Source organism: Corvus moneduloides, chromosome 16 (genome assembly GCF_009650955.1).
Source record: "Corvus moneduloides isolate bCorMon1 chromosome 16, bCorMon1.pri, whole genome shotgun sequence".
Classification (NCBI taxonomy): domain Eukaryota; kingdom Metazoa; phylum Chordata; class Aves; order Passeriformes; family Corvidae; genus Corvus; species Corvus moneduloides.
Window position 1 is genome coordinate 79,481 of NC_045491.1, and position 19,550 is coordinate 99,030.

The 19,550-nt window shown below is 38.4% G+C and overlaps 2 protein-coding genes across 9 annotated transcripts in view; both read right to left on the bottom strand.

Annotated features, from left to right (window-relative positions):
• Positions 1 to 11,725, bottom strand: part of LOC116452067 (BTB/POZ domain-containing protein KCTD5) — a 31,202-nt gene extending 19,477 nt beyond the window's left edge. Inside the window, exons 1-4 of one of the 4 annotated variants that reach the window (XM_032126183.1) lie at positions 11,442 to 11,725; positions 4,046 to 4,154; positions 3,744 to 3,835; positions 2,817 to 2,912 (exon numbers count right to left, since the gene is read on the bottom strand). In XM_032126183.1, the coding sequence (XP_031982074.1) occupies positions 2,817 to 2,912; positions 3,744 to 3,835; positions 4,046 to 4,154; positions 11,442 to 11,675 (531 nt within the window). In that variant the 5' untranslated portion in view covers positions 11,676 to 11,725. The remainder of the gene's footprint in view (positions 1 to 2,816; positions 2,913 to 3,743; positions 3,836 to 4,045; positions 4,155 to 11,441) is intronic. The other 3 variants (XM_032126184.1, XM_032126185.1, XM_032126186.1) reach the window with 3 other exon arrangements.
• Positions 11,726 to 11,909: 184 nt separating this feature from the next.
• Positions 11,910 to 19,550, bottom strand: part of PDPK1 (3-phosphoinositide dependent protein kinase 1) — a 45,741-nt gene continuing 38,100 nt past the window's right edge. For all 5 annotated transcript variants that reach the window (XM_032126179.1, XM_032126177.1, XM_032126175.1 and 2 more), the window contains 3 exons: positions 18,740 to 18,797; positions 17,689 to 17,841; positions 11,910 to 17,082 (listed from right to left, as the gene is read on the bottom strand). In XM_032126179.1, coding sequence (XP_031982070.1) covers positions 16,975 to 17,082; positions 17,689 to 17,841; positions 18,740 to 18,797 — 319 coding nt within the window. In that variant the 3' untranslated portion in view covers positions 11,910 to 16,974. The remainder of the gene's footprint in view (positions 17,083 to 17,688; positions 17,842 to 18,739; positions 18,798 to 19,550) is intronic.

The window sequence follows — 19,550 nt, forward strand, 5'->3', positions numbered from 1 at the left end:
AACTGTGTTGTAGCCAACTACTCTGAAAAACAAAGTTTGGTGCAATATGAAAGTGAGCATTATTTTCCTGTCGTACATAGACAAGTGGAGAAGGTAACATGGATATAAGACTGCAAGGTGTTATGTAAAGCAATATATAAAGTCAGCCTGGGTATTAAAGAATTCCATCTTGTTCCAAATACTGATAAAATACAGCTAAGGAAACATAAGAAGTCAACAAGAGGAAAAAAGGTTGAGTGGCCTAGATTAGTTTTAGAAGGAGTAATTTACAGAAGATCCAAGAAAATAACTGGAGTGTAAAAAATTGTCTTGTTCTCATAAAAATCACTACCAAGAACACTAGGCCAAATGTCTAATAATTTAAAGTTCAACCTCAGCTAAATTTCTCAACCTCTTATTACAAAACGTATTTTACCCTAATAACACATGGCAATTCCTAGCCCATCTAAATTAAAGCATAGCCTGTCAGTGCACTTGAGAGAGATCAGAACTTTAAATTAAGTGTGAAGAGTTAGACAACAATTGCCTATTCTGAGTAAACTGGAGATTATGACAGATGAAAAGGCCCATGAATAATAAACTGATATACAACCTGCTATTGTATGTGAATAATTTTGAAGACAGCAGTTAAATACCATTCTCCTCATACAGTGAACATATTTAAGACTGCATTATGGTGACAGGTTATGTTAACATTAACATTTACATGACCAACACTGCTGCTGTCTAAAGTCTTTGTATTTAGCCATTTTGTATAGCCCACAGTTTTTTATTCTGCTGTATTGCCAAAATACTGGTTTTTTCTGATTGCCTAAAGAGGTAACAATAGAAGCTAAAAATCCTCTACAAAATAACCCACTGAAATCACAGAAGTGGGGCAGCATAATTTTTGGTAATAGACTTTGGACTGGGACTAATGCAAAATTGCACTGTTCTAGCAGAGCTTTCACGTGTTCTTTGGAAAAGGGCATCAGTACATCTGCGTAAGTGCAACAACAGTTCAGCACCTTCCACTCCTATTCAATAACAATATCCAATCATATTTAACAATAAAATTTTGAAATGCTAAGCGTAAAAAAATATTTCTTTCAAAACCAACCACCTAAACACATTATATGTGGCTCAGAGCACAAAGACTCTCAATATGTAAGAATATCACTCCTCTGAAAAAGCTGATGATTCCATCTTTTTTCACATACACAGCATGGTAGGTACTGCCTCAAAGACTGCTTCTTGAAAGAAAGCATGCTGCTGAGCAACATAGGCTTAGAAAAAAGTAACAGAAATGCTACAGTGTTTGAAGATATTAACAATAGAACTGTTTATGCACAATATTCTAATCCTGTTTCAAGTGAATGACATCTGCTACAAGCAGGTCCGCAGTACAAAGGAGGGAATGGCCTAGTGTGAGGTAATGAGATGCTAAATATTATGAGATCATACAGCTGTTGTGTTTATCTACTTCAAACTATGTGTCTAAAAGCGTACAACAGGGGAGAGGGAGGAAGTAGGGAGAAAGCTGGATGAAACAAGGATGTAACGTCCAAGAAAACCACTGGATTCTTCCAGTTCTAAAAGAGACTATAATAGGTCTTTCAGCAGTTGCACTGTCCAAGCAGTATTACTCCCAAATGCAATATCCCCAAAGGGTTTAGGATAGGTAAAAGACATGGTGTCATTTAATGTGCTAAAAAGTAAAGGAGCTCTATTTGGAATGAAAGATAGTTTCTCATGACAAAGAAGAATGTTGAAAAACCTTTTTCAATGTGCTGGCCAAAAAACAGTCATGTGCACTAAGCTAGAGTTTTTTTCAGGGACTTAAACAACACTTAGCTCTTGGCACAGAAAACAGACCTGGTAATACTTGAAGCGAAGTACTGAAGCATAAGAAGCTTTCTCTGTGCCGGTTTAGTCTATTTGCTCATGGCTGTCTCCATGTCACTAGCAGCTTCCCCATTTTATCAAATATAAACAAAATGTTCTCTTTTACCTTTGTGTCATGAACGTTTTTTAAATGTTGCTTTGTTGTGTTATTAGAGTGAGACTGAACAGGATAATGGGCTCGCGCTTCTTTCAATTTCTCCTATAGTAGGCATCAGACGCTGAAAAAGGTGTTAGCAAATGAACACTTGTGTTTCAGAGTCAACAGGTGCATTGCTCCAATGCAGTTTAAATACTCTGCTGGATTAGGAATGTGAAGGGTGAATAAGCTGTACAGTTAATTTCTTACTTACAGAGATTATCAAAGATTATCAAAGATCTTGCGATTTTACAGTGTGTTCTTGAATGTACACACACAGCTATTTTTATGCACTGCAAAGAACAAAAACATTCACATAGCTCACAGCTATCAAGCTTCACATCCAGACAGTTAAAGTTCACCCTCCTTTGTGGACCAGTTTTTTTTGAAGAACCACTCTTTGGGCCTGGCAAACATTTATCTCCCAAGCTCATCTCTTTTACCCAGAGCTCTTCTTATCTAACCTACCATTCATATAAACTTGTATTGGTTAATTCTGGTTGATTCACCCTTCAACTGCTCATGTGTAGACACTGAAGAATTACATTTCAGACATGTTGCAGATGTTTTTATAGAAAGTCAGCAAAATTTACCTCCTGGAAAGCTACTTTTTTTTTTTTTTTGTTCTATGATAAATGCAAACACAAACATCACATTTAACTTAGCTGTGTATGTTTATCCAAATTCTGAAAACGACTGAATTAAAAAAGATGCATGGAATTTAATTTATATTCCTCTTTCACAAAACTCATTTTTTAGAAGATGATGTAACTATACCCGATATGAACTTTTTTACCTGTTCAAATTTCCAGCCATCGGACATTGTGGAAACCATTTGAGTGAGTTCTTCTTCCTGACACTGCAGCACTCTGTACACATGTTTGACTGGCACCTTCAAGAAGAAATAGAAGATGCTCAATAGGGCATGGAATTCACTATGTTTGTGACTTGTCTGAAGTTGCCCTTACTCTCTAGAAATGGTAAGCAACACCACTTTGAACCCATCCAGAACAATGAATAATTAGGACCATTTTAGCTGAGACCTATAGTAAATGCTATCAGAGCAATCCTGTGATCCCACAACCTGGCTTCAAGAGAAATTTGGCAACATGAGTTTGTAATATCTCCATGAAGACTCAGTTACCAGGGAAGCCAGAATAGCAGAGTTAAAGAACAAACTGTATCATATTCACTTTCATAGAGAATATGAGCTGCTATGAGTAGAGGCAACCTTCTCAATCACAGAGCATTACAAATAAAGAAAGTAACTTTGCTACAAAAACATATGACAGGAGCTAAACAGCATCTGTATGTATGCTGCATAAACATACTGTATAAACAGCAGTTATTACCATAGTTAAGCAAGCTCATCATATTCAGAGCATCTAAAAGTAAATGAGAAAGATATGTCCTACAAAAGCTGTTCTCTAAAATAACTATTTCCAGAAATGACACTATGACAAATTCTATCACCAGACATTTTTGAACAATTACTTAGAATGTTTCCCGTTTTTGAATGAGATCTGTGAACTTTGTAAGCCAACTGGCAGCAATTAAGAATATTAATCTTTGCATACTAGTGGTTCCAGATCATGCAGTGATGGAGGCAGCCATTCAGAATCTTAATGGGGAAATCAGCCATTTCATAAAAAAACCCAAATGGAACCCACTCACTACTTGTCATAGAACAAATATTCAAAAGCACATGAGAAAACAGCCTCACCTGTGAGATTTTGCTGTCTCTTTCTCTTATTTTGTCCTTTACCAGTTTTATTAGAGATGTGATATTGTAGAATTCAGCCTCTTCCAGTACACCTAGTATGAAAACATTTTTTGGGAAGACAGTATAACCAAAGATTCCAGGCCAAAATTACCAACCAGTTCATAAGACTATCCTCTCAAAAGCTACAGAAAATTATTTATTTTTCCCTATGATAATATAGTTCTAAATTAGTTTTGGTGACTCAAAAGAAGTGGAAACAATAAGCAAGTGGCAAGCAAACAGGATATTTAGAAATGTCTTACCTTCCTCAGCTAGGTCCTTGTTAATAACCAGTTTCCCATGTCTGAGATAGTTCAGCACTGGCCCAAAGTAGGTTGGGTCTCTGTCTATTAAATAGGCACCTGTTTCATCCTAGATTAGAAAAACAAACAAACACAAACCAAACAAACAACCCAAAACAAAGCAAGAGAACAACAAAGCCCAAAACAAACAAACCAAAAACCCCACAATGATCTGAACATCCAAGTGGGAACTGCAAGCTAATCTTCACCTCACAGTGAGCAGGTATGCAGATGTAGCCACATCCCTGAAGACAATAAAAGGAATTAAACAATGTAACTGTTACTGTATCAGACTGATCACTCAAATCATCCAATACACAACTTCTCTTACCTGATCAATCCCCCCAACCCCTTATCAATGATTAACATTGTCGGCATGAAAGATCAAAGCAGTAAGTGAGAACACTGAAAATTAAGGTTAAAAATAGCACTTAAAATCAGGAAATTTTGTTTGGGAACCTGAAGAGTCAGAACAAAGGCTACATTCTAGTGAGCTTCAAATACCAGTTTTTCCTTTTTCTTTTTTTTTTAATTAAAGGCAAACAAAACTAATTCTTTTTAACCTCAACACTTTGCTCTAAAAATATTTGGTTTTGTCTTAGTTCAGATGTCCAAATACTCACAGGGTACTGAGAACTGCTGTGTACCAAACAAGGGCTATACATGCATCTTCAAAAAATGAAAGCACACTGAAGATGCAGTTCCTACCTACCTCATGCAGACAATGAAGGAATAGATGAATAGCTCAAACTAACTAAACCAACAGACTACAGCATTTTGTGAATTGCAAAACAGTTCAAGAAATTCACCTGCAGAGTTGATACTCACGACAAAGAGATAAAGAAACAAAATTGGTACTTCCTGTGTTATTTAGAATCTATGTGTGAACCCCTGCAATCAAAACAGTACTGACATACTTCGTGCTGGCCAGATGTCTAAAGAAGATTCATAGAAAGATTTCTAACTGATCCACTGCTCCTTTCTACTACCAAGTGGATCACTGACCATATTAATCCATTACTACATAAGGTTTTGGTGCAATGGATATCCTACAGATATATACTGGAGAGATGTGGCAGCACCCCAAATACTTTTTTACTTATTCTTATTTTTAATATTCTAGTAGTTTACAGGAGATACTCAAAAAATCATCATTACCAACAACCCTAGCTAAATTTGGATCATACTCCCTCAAAACCTAGGTACTAGTGACACTTGCTCTTCCATATGAAAGAAATTCTACTGATGCAATCCTCTGTATTTGAACATCAACGCTTATATGTAAAGGTTTGATTACTGAACTGTGATACCTGAAAACTCTCTTACTCAACAGTACCTAGAGTTCCTGAAATGTTTCACTGGAGGAAAAGATGGCAGATGTATTTTCAAGTACATAGATGCAGTTTCTGAATAACTGCACTTGTCTAACCAGGATTGGTAGAATGTAGAAAGACCACAGCCTGAACTACAAAAGCCATAAACCCTTTCTAAAATTACAATCAAATGCTTTACACACCTAAACACAGTGTCATTTTAGAAGAAGTGGCGTATAATTTTGTATAAAATTAACTGTTCAAGAAAACGCTAACATATTAAAACATGCTGTCAGTTAACCTACACTCAGACCAGCCAATGCTTGATGAATTCTAATCACAATTTCTTCTGATCTAAGCTCATGGTCTCACAAAAGCAAGACTATGCATCAAAACCAGTAGACAAATGAAGTAGTGTAGTTTTAATATTTCATCTATAAATATCTTTACATTATCTAGCAAAACACTTCAAGAATGAACAATCTACATATACAAGCCAAAGAAATTAAAATAGCTGACAAATTATAAGGTGAAAAGTATTATTTAGTAAAAGAACAGAAACCAGCGAGGTTGCAAAGGATGATACAAAACAGATAAAAAGAAGCACTGTTTTAAAGAAAAAAACCAGTACGTGGTCATCATTTGAACTGCATTAAGAAACATAGGGCTTACAAAACTGGAAGTCTTCCCAATTAAGAAAAACAGATCTCTAGAAATAATCTTCTTCATTAAGATGATTGTAATTTTTTACACTGCAGTGTTTTCTCACATCACCTTCTGAAGCAACACCAGTCATCAGCTCTACCCCACTACAGAGATAGAGAGGTAGGTCACAGAAGCAAAGTAATTGAAAGCTCTAAATGAAATCTTAAGTAACAATGGCTACTTCACTCCTTGCACAAAAGGCCTGAACTTTTTCTTTTTAAAGGGTTACATTATCTGAAATTGGTTTTTTCTGAGTTGATTTCTATATACTAAACAAGCTTCCAACAAAACCACAAAGGGAAGAAGCTATGTCAGGCCTTCTCTTTCAACTTCCACCTTATGAGAGGTCATACATGAAAAAAATACCACCTCAGTACTGTCATAGTTTACTCTATGAAGCCTTTCAGACAACAAGGTGTCTTGAAAAATAATAAAAAAGAAGGCACACGAAAGTCCTATAATTTTTGCTGCAATAGATTTTTTTTTTTTTTTACATTAGTAAATATCAACAGGTAAAGAACTCTGGCTAAATTTTAAGAGTGTGCAACCCAAATTCTGTCAACAGGATTCACTTTAGCATCTAAATTTCATGCAAAAGTTGCTTACCCAGATTACAGACATAGAAAATATGCATTCATTAACGTTAAGAGGAGGATACCTTACAGCTCAGATACGCTACACACTAGCACCAGGGAGTCAAGACCCAAAAGATGAACCAATCAGTAAGGAATATTGTAACCATATGCAAATAATGCACAAGCAAGTGAGGCAAAAAATTTACTTCCTCAGCATCTTCCTATACAAATTGCCTTATCACTCCTCCTTTTGATTGAGCTGCCTGAATATCCTTCAATGTATGCTAAGCATTTCATGTTGAAATCACTGAGAAAAGCCAATTACACTAGATCTTTAAGGATATTTACGTAAACATAAATCCAATACAAGCTGATGCAGAACTACAGTCATCTGCTCTACCTAGTACTCTAAAAATACAGGTCCTAAGTCTTTCAGAATATTATCAGGATTGGTTTCATCCACACGTACATGAAAACACACTGTATTATCACATCTAATTAGCATTTTGACACTTTTAATATAAACAGTTTTAGTGTAAGATAAAATAATAAATTGCAAATGTGATCCAGTGTGATCTGGACAATTTAAAGAGGTAGCTAGTTTGCACAGACATAACTAGCTGTAGGCTTGCTAGCTTAAGTATCAATAGACTTTGATGCCCCAGCTATGCAATTTCCTCTGCTAACTAGTAAATTGTTTTTCTACAAGCTTTGAGCAAGTTTGAATCCTCACTGATACAAGTGTAGGTACTTTGAAGCCATTTCCCAAACTTTAAGTGAATACCATAAACGTCAGAAAAACCTACATTCTAATAAGGATTCCGAGTTGTCTCTCTTTTAGATGTATTTTATACAAACAGGTGTTAATGTTTACCAGAACAGCAGCAGAAATTCAAGTTTCCTCTCTATTCAGTATAGTCACATTATCCCACACCTAGAGAAGTTTCATGCAAATGTTGACATTCTTCATAAGAAAACTCAAAACAAATGCACCAGTTGTCTTCAGGCATCAAACCCTAAACTGTTAGTTAATCATCTGACTGTCTCTATCTTTACCCAGGTTTATTTTTGCATTACGTTCTTCTCTCAAGAGTTTTTTCTTCATTGTCTGTAAGTTCTAGGCCTTTTTCATACATGCTTATGAGGACACCATTTAGAAGACAGCATTGCCCACATACAGTGAAGACTGCATTTGTTTATTACCACTCTCCCACACTAACGTTTAGTTCAAGTTATAAACACCACGGAATTTTAGAGGAAAGGCAGTAACTTGCTCTTAAACTTTCAATCACCTGGTTCATCGTACCAATGAAAAGTCAATGTAGCTCACAATCACATTCCTCTGAAAAATACTGACCAAAGCAATTAAATTATCATGTATTCCAGTTGCAAATGTTTTCACTCAGTCTTTATAGAGATTGAGGCTCAAAAGGAATCATAATGAACATTTACCCTGATGTGAGTTTAAAACCCCCATAGAACTCAATTTATTTACAGTGAAATTTAACCTTTAGAAAGCTGTGGTAAAACCTAACCACTCCAATAAATAACTACTGTCACTGCTAACACTATGTACTTTCTGGCAAGGACATCTATAGTTTGACACTTTGCTAGCTGGATTTCACAATACCTTTGCTAGACTGAACAGGCTTCAGTATTAGATTTCTTGTCTCCATGTTTGTATATCTGGACTGAGAAGTGACTCCTTAAACTTCTTGGCAAAAAAAGTTTTTTCTTTATAACTTTTCACCAATTCAGATTTCACCTTGTGACTAGTCACTGACCTGCTGTGACCTGGAACTGTGGATACTAGAATCCAGTACAGGAGTCCAGTAGGCCTCAAAAAGCGGACCAAATACATACGCCTCCGTAATCCCATTTAACAATCTCCCCAAGAATTGCACTAAAACACTAGTCGAAATGTCCTAGATTTATTTCCAATTAATTATCTTCATTGTGATCGATACTGGATCTGGACACACTCAGAATTCACACCACCAAGCTCTTGGCTCAAGGCTGTATGCGCTAGCACGACTATTTTAAAAAATGACATCATTTACACATACTGAGCAAGCAGAAGCTCTGATAAAGGCAGCAATATGCAGAGAAATACAGTCATATTTGGTACTAAATCTGGATTTACAAATAATTGTTTCCCCTATCCTCTGTGCTTTTTAAATATTGAACTACTGAATTTTTCACAAATTGTGTGGCCTAAAAACTTTGAGTGTCTGCAGACTAGCAGTACTCATCAAAACTACATCAGTAACACAAGCCACCCAACAAGTCAGAAACCTCACGGACAAATGAAGTGCATCTGTTATTTCTTAGAATAATGACTATGATTTAGATATTTCTTAATGCTGACAGTCAAGGTTGTGCTACCAAGAAGACTTTGATTTTGCTAAAACACTCAGTGCTTGCGTTCTTCCTTCTCTAACAGATTCCATGCCAACTTTAGAAAGGCATTAAAAATCAAGTATGAATACTACTGCCAAAACCTTATTAAGAAACTTTGATAATCTCCTTGCTTAGGGGAAAGTTAAAAGAATCCTAGAACCATTTGCAAAAGAAAAACTGGTATATAGCTAAAATAGGAAGATGCTGAAATAGGGAAATATATGTAAATCATTAACAGTAATGCAGTAAAAGCATTAAATTAGTTAAACAATGATGAAAAGGAGAGCAAGGCTCTGCTTGTCTGTTTTTATGTATTCACCTCTAAACCAAGATTTAAATACTATGGAAAACAAATCCTATTGCGAACAATAAGTATGACCACTACCGCTCACTCATTTGCTGAAATGATTCTCAAACAGTTTTAAATACAAAGTTGTGCGTGACATTGTGAAACATTAAATTCAGAGAATCAGTGTCACTATCTTATTCCATGAAACACTAGTTTGGCCACAGGGTGTGCCAAAGGTTAATCTTTCTTCCATTAGAAGTGGAAACATACCTGACAGCGAGAGACAGGCTGCCCCATCCCATTCAACATTAGTACCTGAAGGTAGTTTAAAGGCCAGCATGCTACCTTTCTTGAAGCCTGTCAGTTCTTTACAGTAGCAAGCATTAAGGAAATCACAGAATATCCTGAGTTGGAAGGGACCCACAAGGATCAAGTCCAACTCCTGGCCCTGCACAGCACAGCCCCAACAATCCCACCATGTGCCTGAGCTCTGTCAAGCTCATGGCTTGGGGCCATGACCATTCCCTGGGAAGCCTGATCCAGTGTTCAACCAACCTCTGTGTAAAGAACCTTTTCCTGATATCCAACATAAACCTCTCCTGACACAGCTCCCTGCCGCTCCCTTGGGTCCTGTCACTGGTCACACAGAGCAGAGATTCCTTCCCTCAGGAGGAAGATGCAGACAGCGATGAGCCTTCTCTCGGCCTCCGCCAGCTGAAGAAGCCAAATGACCTCAGCAATTTGTCATATGGCTTCCCCTTCAGAATCTTTGTGTCCCTCCTTCAGATGCTCTCTAAGAGCCTTAGGTCCTTCTGATACTGTGGTGTCCAAAACTGCCCACAGGACTCAAGGTGAGGCCACACCCCAGAACAGAGCAGAGGGGGACAATCCCCTCCCTTGCCCAGCTGGCAATGCTGGGCCTGATGCACCCCAGGACACAACTGGCCCTCCCATCTGCCAGAGTATATAGCAGTGCTTCATCTTTTAATTAGAAAAACCTTAGAGGAATGCTTCCCTACTCTCCCCCAAACAAAGAGTTAACCTATCAGCAAGCCACCTACATTTTTGAATTTACTTTTATAGGTTAGTTTAAACTCTCCAAAAAAACCTCAACCAAAACCAAAGACAACAACAAAACAATTCCCACACCACCACACTTTAAGATTTTTTCCCTCTAACTCTCAGGAACATTAGGTTCTGTTCATTATCTTAAGTGTTCAAGTATCCTTCCTGGAAGTTATGCCAGAAAAAATGATGACTTTTACTAGTAACCTCACTGAAAAAAAAAATTTCAAAATTTATATATCATAAGCAACTCCTTATTTTGAACCTGTTGATTCTACATTCAAGTGTTATAAGCTGTTCCTTTCTTATCCCTAACTGTACTGTAGTGGAAAATGGTTTTTGTCTGTGATGCTCCAAAATCTCTTTCAGAGCCAGCACTATATAGAAATACTTTATATCCATTACTACATACCACACCAAAAATAAAATATTAATAATTTTTTTCCCTACTAAAAATGAGTCAGAGTGAATACCAAAATATTCATCCACCATCTATGCAGAATACGCAACATTTTTCTGCAAGAATTGCTGAAAAGACAGAATGCTACGTCTAAGGGAGAGATTATCAAAAGTACTTCGCTCTGGTTCTTGTAATTGAACAAGAGAATAATGACAGTGCAGAAATAACACAATGTCAGTGCATGCAGATATTCCATTAAAACGCCAGAACTAAACCCCGTCAGACAACATTAAAAAATTACACAAACGTACAAACACTACTATGCTCTCTGCTGTATTTATGAGCAGCTTTGTTATTCACGAACCCAACTGCTTCGCACGACATCACTCATTAAGCAACACTCTTCAGAAAGACTCCCTCCCCAGCAGCAGAGTCGTTCCTGCCGCCCCTCACCGCGGCGCCGGGCCCCGCGTTTCCTTCACGCCGGCGGCCGCCTGGGCAGGCGTCACAGGGGGACCGGGCACCAGCCGCAGCGCACCCTCAGCGCGGCGAGCGGGGACAGGGGAGCGGGCCCGGAGCGCGGAGCGGGCGCGGCGGGGCCCGCGCTCACCTTGTCCGAGTCCAGGTCGGGGTCGGCCTGGCAGAGGCGGAAGAGGAAGGACTTAGGATCCCTGCAGAGCGTCTGTCGAGTGGTCAGGAAGCAGGTGCCCCCCACGTTCAGCCGGACCCACTTGCCGGGACCCGCGCCGGGCAGCGGTGCCGAGTTACACCTACGGCAGGGCCCGCCCGCACCGAGGCCGCCAGCCGGGGGCACGGGAAACTCACAGTGGTTCTCCGCCGCCATCCTCGCCACCGCCGGAAGGGGCCGCCCCGGCTGCCGGGCCCCAGGCGCACCGCCCACCGGAAGCGGCGGCTGAAGCAGCGCCCTGCCTCCTTCTCGCCCGGCGCCCGAGCGGCTTCGGCCCGGGGTTCCGGGCTCACGCCTGCGACAGGGCCGCCACCGGGCCGGAGGCCGCGGGCCCGTCTCGTGTGCCCCCTGCCCCTCTGCCCACGGCGGAAGGAAGAGGCGGAGGCCGCGCAGAACCCTACATGCCTTTATTACAGACTACCAAGCATAAGTGAAATCCGTCATCCAGTCACTAACTACACATCTACAGCACAGAGATCTGTCAGGAGGAGAATAAACAGTCATTAAATTATGAGATATGATTAAATCATCGACCAATAGAAAATTTATATAATAAAGCCAGAAAAAAGGTGTAAAATATAGTTTACAATAATTATTCACATTCAAGGCTGTACATCAATACATACAACACCATGGCCCCGAACATGAATTCAATCCAAATAATTCATATATTAGAATTTAAATAACACAGACTGAACTAGAGGCCAACAAGAGCCAGCAAATAACCTTATAAGAATAAAAATACAAAAGTGTGTATCTTATATCATTGCATTATTTGCTTCTGTCTTCACAAGTTCTTGGAGGAGGGGAGATTGTTTTGTGGTTTGTTGAGGGGGGGTCAGGGGTTTTGTTTGTTTGGGGTGGGTTTTTCCTTTTTTTTCTTTTTTCTTTACATCACAGTTAAGCTACAAACCAGGTAGAGCATATTACACATGTAACTGACTGCCACCAACCTGAAAACAGCATACAACTATCAAAACTGATTATTGTTCCTGGTTCCTATTTTTTTTTCTTTTGTCAGATACAGTAATTTTAAGTTCTGCTACCATTTTGAACATTCGCCACATCAAATCGGTTAGTACATGGCCACAGGAAGCTTTGTCAAACGGCAACCATCTACATTCATGGCCCGGCTGACAGACAAGACTTCTCTCTTGCCCAGGGACAGGACTCGAGGAAATGGCATGAAGCTGAGTCACGGGAGGTTTAGGTTACGTGTCAGGAAAAGGTTTTTCACCCAGATGGCGGCTGAACGCTGGTACAGGCTCCCTAAGAAGTGGTCACACTAGCAAGCCTGCCTGAGTTCAAGAGGGTGTCTGGCACATGGTGGGATTGCTGGAGAGTCCTGCACAGGGCCAGGAGTTGGACTTGATGACCCTGATGGGTCCTTTCCAACTCAGTATATTCTATTTATTCTAAAACCAGGCTATTAGGTGCTTAAGAACCTCTCCAACTGTTTGTTGCATAACAGTAATCTCTTCTATGAAAGAGGAAACATTCTGAAATTATCAGTCATATATGAAAACGTGCCATTTTGGGTCACAGAACTTTGTCTGTAAGCTCACTTGATCAACTGATGGATAATCTGCATCATGAGGCTTTGCAGGAACATTTCCATTTGATTAATAAAATATTTCCATGAAGTATTACAGGCATTCAGCAAAATTTCAGATATAAATACCACACCTATTTGTGCAATTTACTAGTAGAAAGAATGATCAGAATCCAGAGGCCACATGTTTAGGCAGCTATTAATTCACAAGTTCTCTCCTCAGCAAGGTGTTGAAATCAAATGTTTTGTCGACAAGCCAAATGAAGTCATTGTCTTGACTTTACTAAATCATTCAAAAGAAAATGTACATGTGGGAAATTCTCATAATTCTTCAAAGTTCCCAGCACAAAATATATCAAGCACATTAAATTAAGCATCTTGAACTATGAAAACTGATTAGAATCATCACATATTTGTTTCAATCCACAGTTCTTTCCAGACTTACGTAATAGCAGATAGTTCACAATTAGATCATGTCAGAAGGAGGAAAGGAGAGCACAGTACTGTCTGATAGTTTGATCTTCTCAGCATCTAAGTGCTTAGCAAATGGAATCATAATAGGCAATATCAGTTTGCTCACAACGCCTCAGCATCACACCTGAAGTAACTCTTCCTTAATACAAAACCTTTACAAAACTCGACTTTAAGGTGAACGGTAACAAACTAATTTCTCAGTTTATCAAAGTAGTCTTGAACTTCTTGTGACTGGGCAGTAGTACTTCATCCTTTCTTAAGCTCCACACACAGAAAAAGATGGAATAAATACCTTTCTGAAGTTCAAATACCAAGCAAAGCAAAATGACAACACTATTGACCAGATTCTTCATAAATTATTGGCAATTGTTCAAATTGCAAGAGATGGAATGCACCAACAGATTGGGTTTTCAGTAGGCCTGCAGTGAGGAGGAATCTTAAGAAGAGTCTTCAAGTACCTAACAATTTTTTTTATGCTTTGAAAACCTTGGATTAAAAGCAGAAAAATCACCTGGGCTTACGCGCAGCTCTGAAGAACCTCCCTTGCCCATTGCATTCCATGAACTCCCATGAACCACAGGAGTGATCTTCAGGCCAAAGATATGAATCTACCCCACATCAGGTATAAGCATTCAAAATGGGTACCAGCCCTTCAAAGTATGCAGCACCTGTCAACACACATTTAAGTGGACAAACTGGTAAAACATACCTGAATCCACAATTGCTTTGTGACATCTCACTCTCTACTCCTGCCACCTTTCGAACTCACAGATTCCACCTATAGCCCAAGAAATAGAAATACCTCTCCCAGGAAAGTTCTAGTTCCTTCCTAAAAAGGCAGTAGCTAAGTAAGACTGGATTAGGAATACTGAAGTTCTAAGCGGAGTGATGCCTGTAAGAGATGCTCATAGTTTTCTAATAACAGCATGGTCAGTTAAAAAAAAAAGGACTTCTAGAATGCAGACATCAGCCTTCCAGATACCTTCTTGCCAGCTTACTGCTACCAAGATCTGGCTGGCTGAAAGCTTTTGGTGGGCAGGATGGAAGTCTACTGAGGGAAGATTTTCAAGGTGTGAAAAAACATAGCAATTAACTTGTTATGGTAAAATGACAAAATCTAAACATTACAGAAAACATGTTTAAGCACACCGAGAATTATACCTAGTTAACAAGCCAATGGAGGTCATTTTGCCAGACTTTTTATGTAAGGCCAAGTTTTGTCACATGGAACAGCAGTGGCACCGTGAACCTCCATCACTGCCAAACTCCCCTGTATAAAGCTGGGGATCTGTCTGGATCTCTATAGCAGAGACTAAATCCAAAAGGGGTATGGGCTTGCCTCCAGTGGACACAACACATGGCTGGAATTTGACAGCTGGAGAACAAATGGACAGCACTGCAACAGCCTTAAAATACATGTCATCTTGGTTAGAATGGCACATATAGCTTACTACAGACTCAGACCAAAGATGCCCTGTGCTATTCAAATTTGAGTGACAAGGAGTGTACTTCGTACGTGATGAAATTTCTCGTGATGCAAAGGGAACACTTTTCTGTCTTCCTCATCTCAGCCATTTACAGGACACCTTCTCTCCCTTACCACCAGACACAGTAAACCAGGGATTTGCTTCTCTCAGGTTTCCATACGTGGTGGGATAGAGAAGACTACAAGAACGCAGTTGGCTCCAAAAGCAAAGGCAACTGCACTGCCTCTTTTAAAGACTGGAAAAGCTGAACTGCCATCAAGTTCAACCATATAACACAGTTTTTAAGAGATCAATAATAAATCTCTTTCACCCTATACAAGAAAATATTCGACATTCATGTATTTTCTGAGAAATTTGATATGCCATTTTTTTTAAAAGACTGCTTCTAGAAACAGTAGCCTAGGAGTTTTTTCAACATTATAGAGAAACCTTTCTTTGGTGGAAGGAAAAGCACATCATAGTATGACAACTCAAAATGCCAAGTAATGGTATGTGTAGTGAGTGAATAAATAGGTGTGATGTTTATACTGCTTTTAAAACAAGAAAGGAATGCCTTTGTCCAGACCTAGGTCATTCCTCTATGCAAGGTCTAGGAACACAGGCATGCCACACAGGAAGTTGTGTCTTTGTAACACTACAAGAAATGTTTGACCACAAAAAATAGCCAAAATTTGAAGAGGGTAAAGGAGATTGATATGAAAAATATTTTCATTTTATAGATATGCTTTAAGTACCATATATTTTCCCCTTTGTATCAATATTTGCCTTTTTCTAACCAGATTACTTTATTATCTATATTTCAATTGCTTACATTTTTTTCCAGAGTTCCTGAATGTTTGGCCAAGGATCAAAAACAGAATTGACATCTCATTATAAAATGAGACAAAAAAAAAAAGTCAAGTAATCAATTGTACAAAGTTTTCACACTTCCTTCTCTACTCAGATAAATAGGTTGGCCCCACTAAAATGCACAACACATACACACCCTGGAAAAAAAGCTTCTAGACCTCATCTGCCGAAAAGGTGAAAAACTAGTTACTATTTCAATAGTAGCCTTTTCTTCCCCATACTAACTAGTTTCTCTTTTAGTTAGCATTAATTAAAAGCATGCTGGTAAGTTTACCATCCCTTGATTAAACACACATATGACTTATATTAAAATTTAAACTTAATGTTTAAAATGCTTCAGAAGCCAACATCTCAATTTTAGAAATTTCAGTGCTATGTTCAGCATTTTACTCTTCCAAAACTTTTATCATTGGAGCCTGTCTGTCAGACAAATACATCTGATTCACTCACATAATTACTAAAGTACCACACAAATCCTGCAACCAGAGCTATATTAGGAATTACACAAGGGTGCAACTGACTTGGCTACAAATGCCATATACCAATAAGCTGGGGGACTGTGAGGAAAGGAAGAGAAAACAAAGAGGTGGTACGTAGGAGAGGCATATAAAAGCTCCCTGATGAAACACAGTTTAATGATAATCTGAGAGTCACAGAAAACTCCAGCCCCATAAAATGCAAGGCTGGTACATGATTCGGCATGTGTGCGTGTGGATTGGTTTTAACTCATCTTAAGTGAAGCTGGTAATGCAAGGTCTATCCACTAGTCTGCAGCAGAAACCGAACTGAAGTGCACAAAAGCAAGATCTTCACTGCAATGATATGCATGTGGAAGCCTCAACAGAAGCACAAAGAGCGAGCAAAGCAACCCTGAATTCCATTAGGTTTTTGCTTTTCTTCCTTTTTTTTTTCCTTCTTAAAAAAAAAAAATTAAAACAAAAAAAAAAACCAAACAGACAAACACAAAACAAAAACATTTCAGACGTATGCTTCCCCTTGAGATGGTAATAGGTGGGTTGAAAAGACTCCTCTGATCGGCTGCACACGGAGTTCTAGCAGCAAGAAGGGAAACGGAAATTTTGGATGAGCTTTACTATTTTGCAGCATTCTGGTGGTATCTGTGCCGCCAAACTTCATGTATCTTTTTGCACCATTTATGAGCATTCCCACTTGGGTCCATCAGGTAATATGTCCTGTTTGGCTATAAGTGAACAACATTTCAATGATTACTCCAAACATAGTTAACCAAAAAGCAGTAGTAATTCTGCACCTACCAATAAAATAATTATTCATAATTAGTTCATTAACTTTCTGAAAGTTAAACTCAATTACAGCTATGTAACATTATATATTACTGATTAACCATACATCTGGCACCTCAATATTTTTAAGCAGTCAACTGACAATATATTAATACACCTCTCATGATTCACTACATATAAAGAGGGCTAAATTTTAGAAGCCCTTAAGAATGTCCTTCAAATCCCAAAATCCACTTACAGTTTATTTAAACACTAATAATAAAAACACAGTTGCATTTTTGTGAGAAATGTGTATGTCAGAGTGCGTTTTTGTGTGATTTTTGTTTTATTATTGTTTGATTTTGTTTGGGGGTGAGGATTTTGTGCCTTTTTTTGGTTGGTTGACTTTGTTCAGGTTTTTGTTTATTTTTGTTTTAAATTAAGACTATGAAATTTTGTATCTAAGCTATTATACCTTCTCCAGAAAAATCTTTTTGATAACAGCTTAGAGAAATTGCCCAAGGACCTTAAAGCAATTTACAAAGAAATTCAAAGAAGAAACTTACCGTGTGAACAAAGAACGTCTTAAAATTCTTGGCTTCTGGACGCAACTCTAAAGACCATGGAATTTCTCCTTTTAGAACTTTGTTGACAGGATCCACATAATACAGGTGGGGCCCTTCCGTGAGCAGCAATTGGCGCCGACGTGCAAACAATCCCTAACAAGAAAAGTAGAAGCAGCAATGCAAAAAAAAAAACCATGAAGGAATCAAAAATGTAAATCTACAGATCTCTGAACTGAACAAGAGAGGCAGGATAAAACCAGCTCAGTGATAGGATGGTATGTTTGGGTTTGGGGGTCTTTAATTTTACTTTACCTATTTGACCTCACTCCTTTTTTAGGTGTTGCAGGTGCATTTCTACTACATGGCAAAACACAAGTACTATTTTGGGAAAGTATCTTCAAGTTCTAGTAAAACATAAAACACCTAGCTGTACAGAGTGAAGCAGAATCTATGTCTCAAAGAAATCAATAGTCATGATTTTGTAGAAAAGACTACGAAGAAGCAGGCAGTAACTTAGATAAAAGAGAACCTTCTTTCCTGTAAAGCTGATGCAGACTACCCTTGCTCATCTGTACACTGCTGAAGTTAACTCTTATGTTCTAATGTCATCTCTCCCTCTCTCAGGATAAAGGTACAAAGTCAGATCCAGAAAAAACACCACAGTTGAAAACAACATGGGCTTGTATTTCATTTTTTGGTATTTTTGGTTCAAACCACATTCAGACATGCATCAAGAAAGAGTGTTTAGTGGACTATATCAGACTGGGAGGAGGAGGGGGAGCAAACACTCATTTGCTACAATCTCAAAATGAAAGCATCAATAGCAGATTTACTTTAGGCTTTTCCAGGAAATCAAGAGCACATCACTAAATCAAGGGAAAAAAAACCAAAACAATCTGTTCACAAGAAAACATGAATTTTTAAAAGTAACTTGTTTATAGGTGCCAAATTGTTTAAACAAGGAAGGTTTAAAACAGGCTGCTTATCTATGCTGCAACTGAAAAAACCTGACAGCTGAATCTTGTTACAGGAAATTAAGAAAAGCCCTTACCTTTCTTTTGTCCACTGGACCCATTTTTAGGATTAAGTTATTCTCTACAAACTGATGCCTTAGAAAAAGAAAAATAACTATTACTCCAGAAGTAATTCCTTCACAGAAACAGCTGTTATTATCAAGCAGTTTTTCACGTCACCCCTTGCGTGTCCTTTTCCACAAGAGTCCTGAACAACTTTAGTACATGAGTTTTGGACTCTTCCTCAGCCCAGACCAGAGAGTTTTTTTCTAAAATTTGACAGGGGGTAAAAAAAACCAACCAACCAAAACCAAACAAAAAAACCCAACCAAACAAAAAAACCCCCCAACCAACCAAAAAAAAAAATTAACAAGACCAAACAAACCAGCAAAAAAATAAACAACAAAAAACCCAAACAAACCAACCAACCAAAAAAACCCCCACCTAAACACATCAACCCCCCCAACCCCCCTCACCCCAAACAAACAAGAACAACAAAAATTCACACATGAGAGACTTCTCTGAAGAGTGAAAAGAAATGCTGTTACATAATCTGGAGGTATTTTGGTTAGATATCCACAGAATATTATCATGCAAAAAATTCCAACAACTTATGGCATCTGTAAAAAAGGAGGAACCTTTTCTAGTTCTAGGACTGTAGAGCGAAGACTCCTCAGCACTGGATAGCGTCATTCTGCCTATCTTATAAACACACTCCACATCATCTTCTAGACCTTGCAAATTTTAGAAATATAATATTAGGGTTTTGCTGCCACTGCTTTAAAAATAGAAGCCAAGAAAAATCTAGTTGCTAATTGTTTACTTGAAAATACTAAGATTGACAAATAT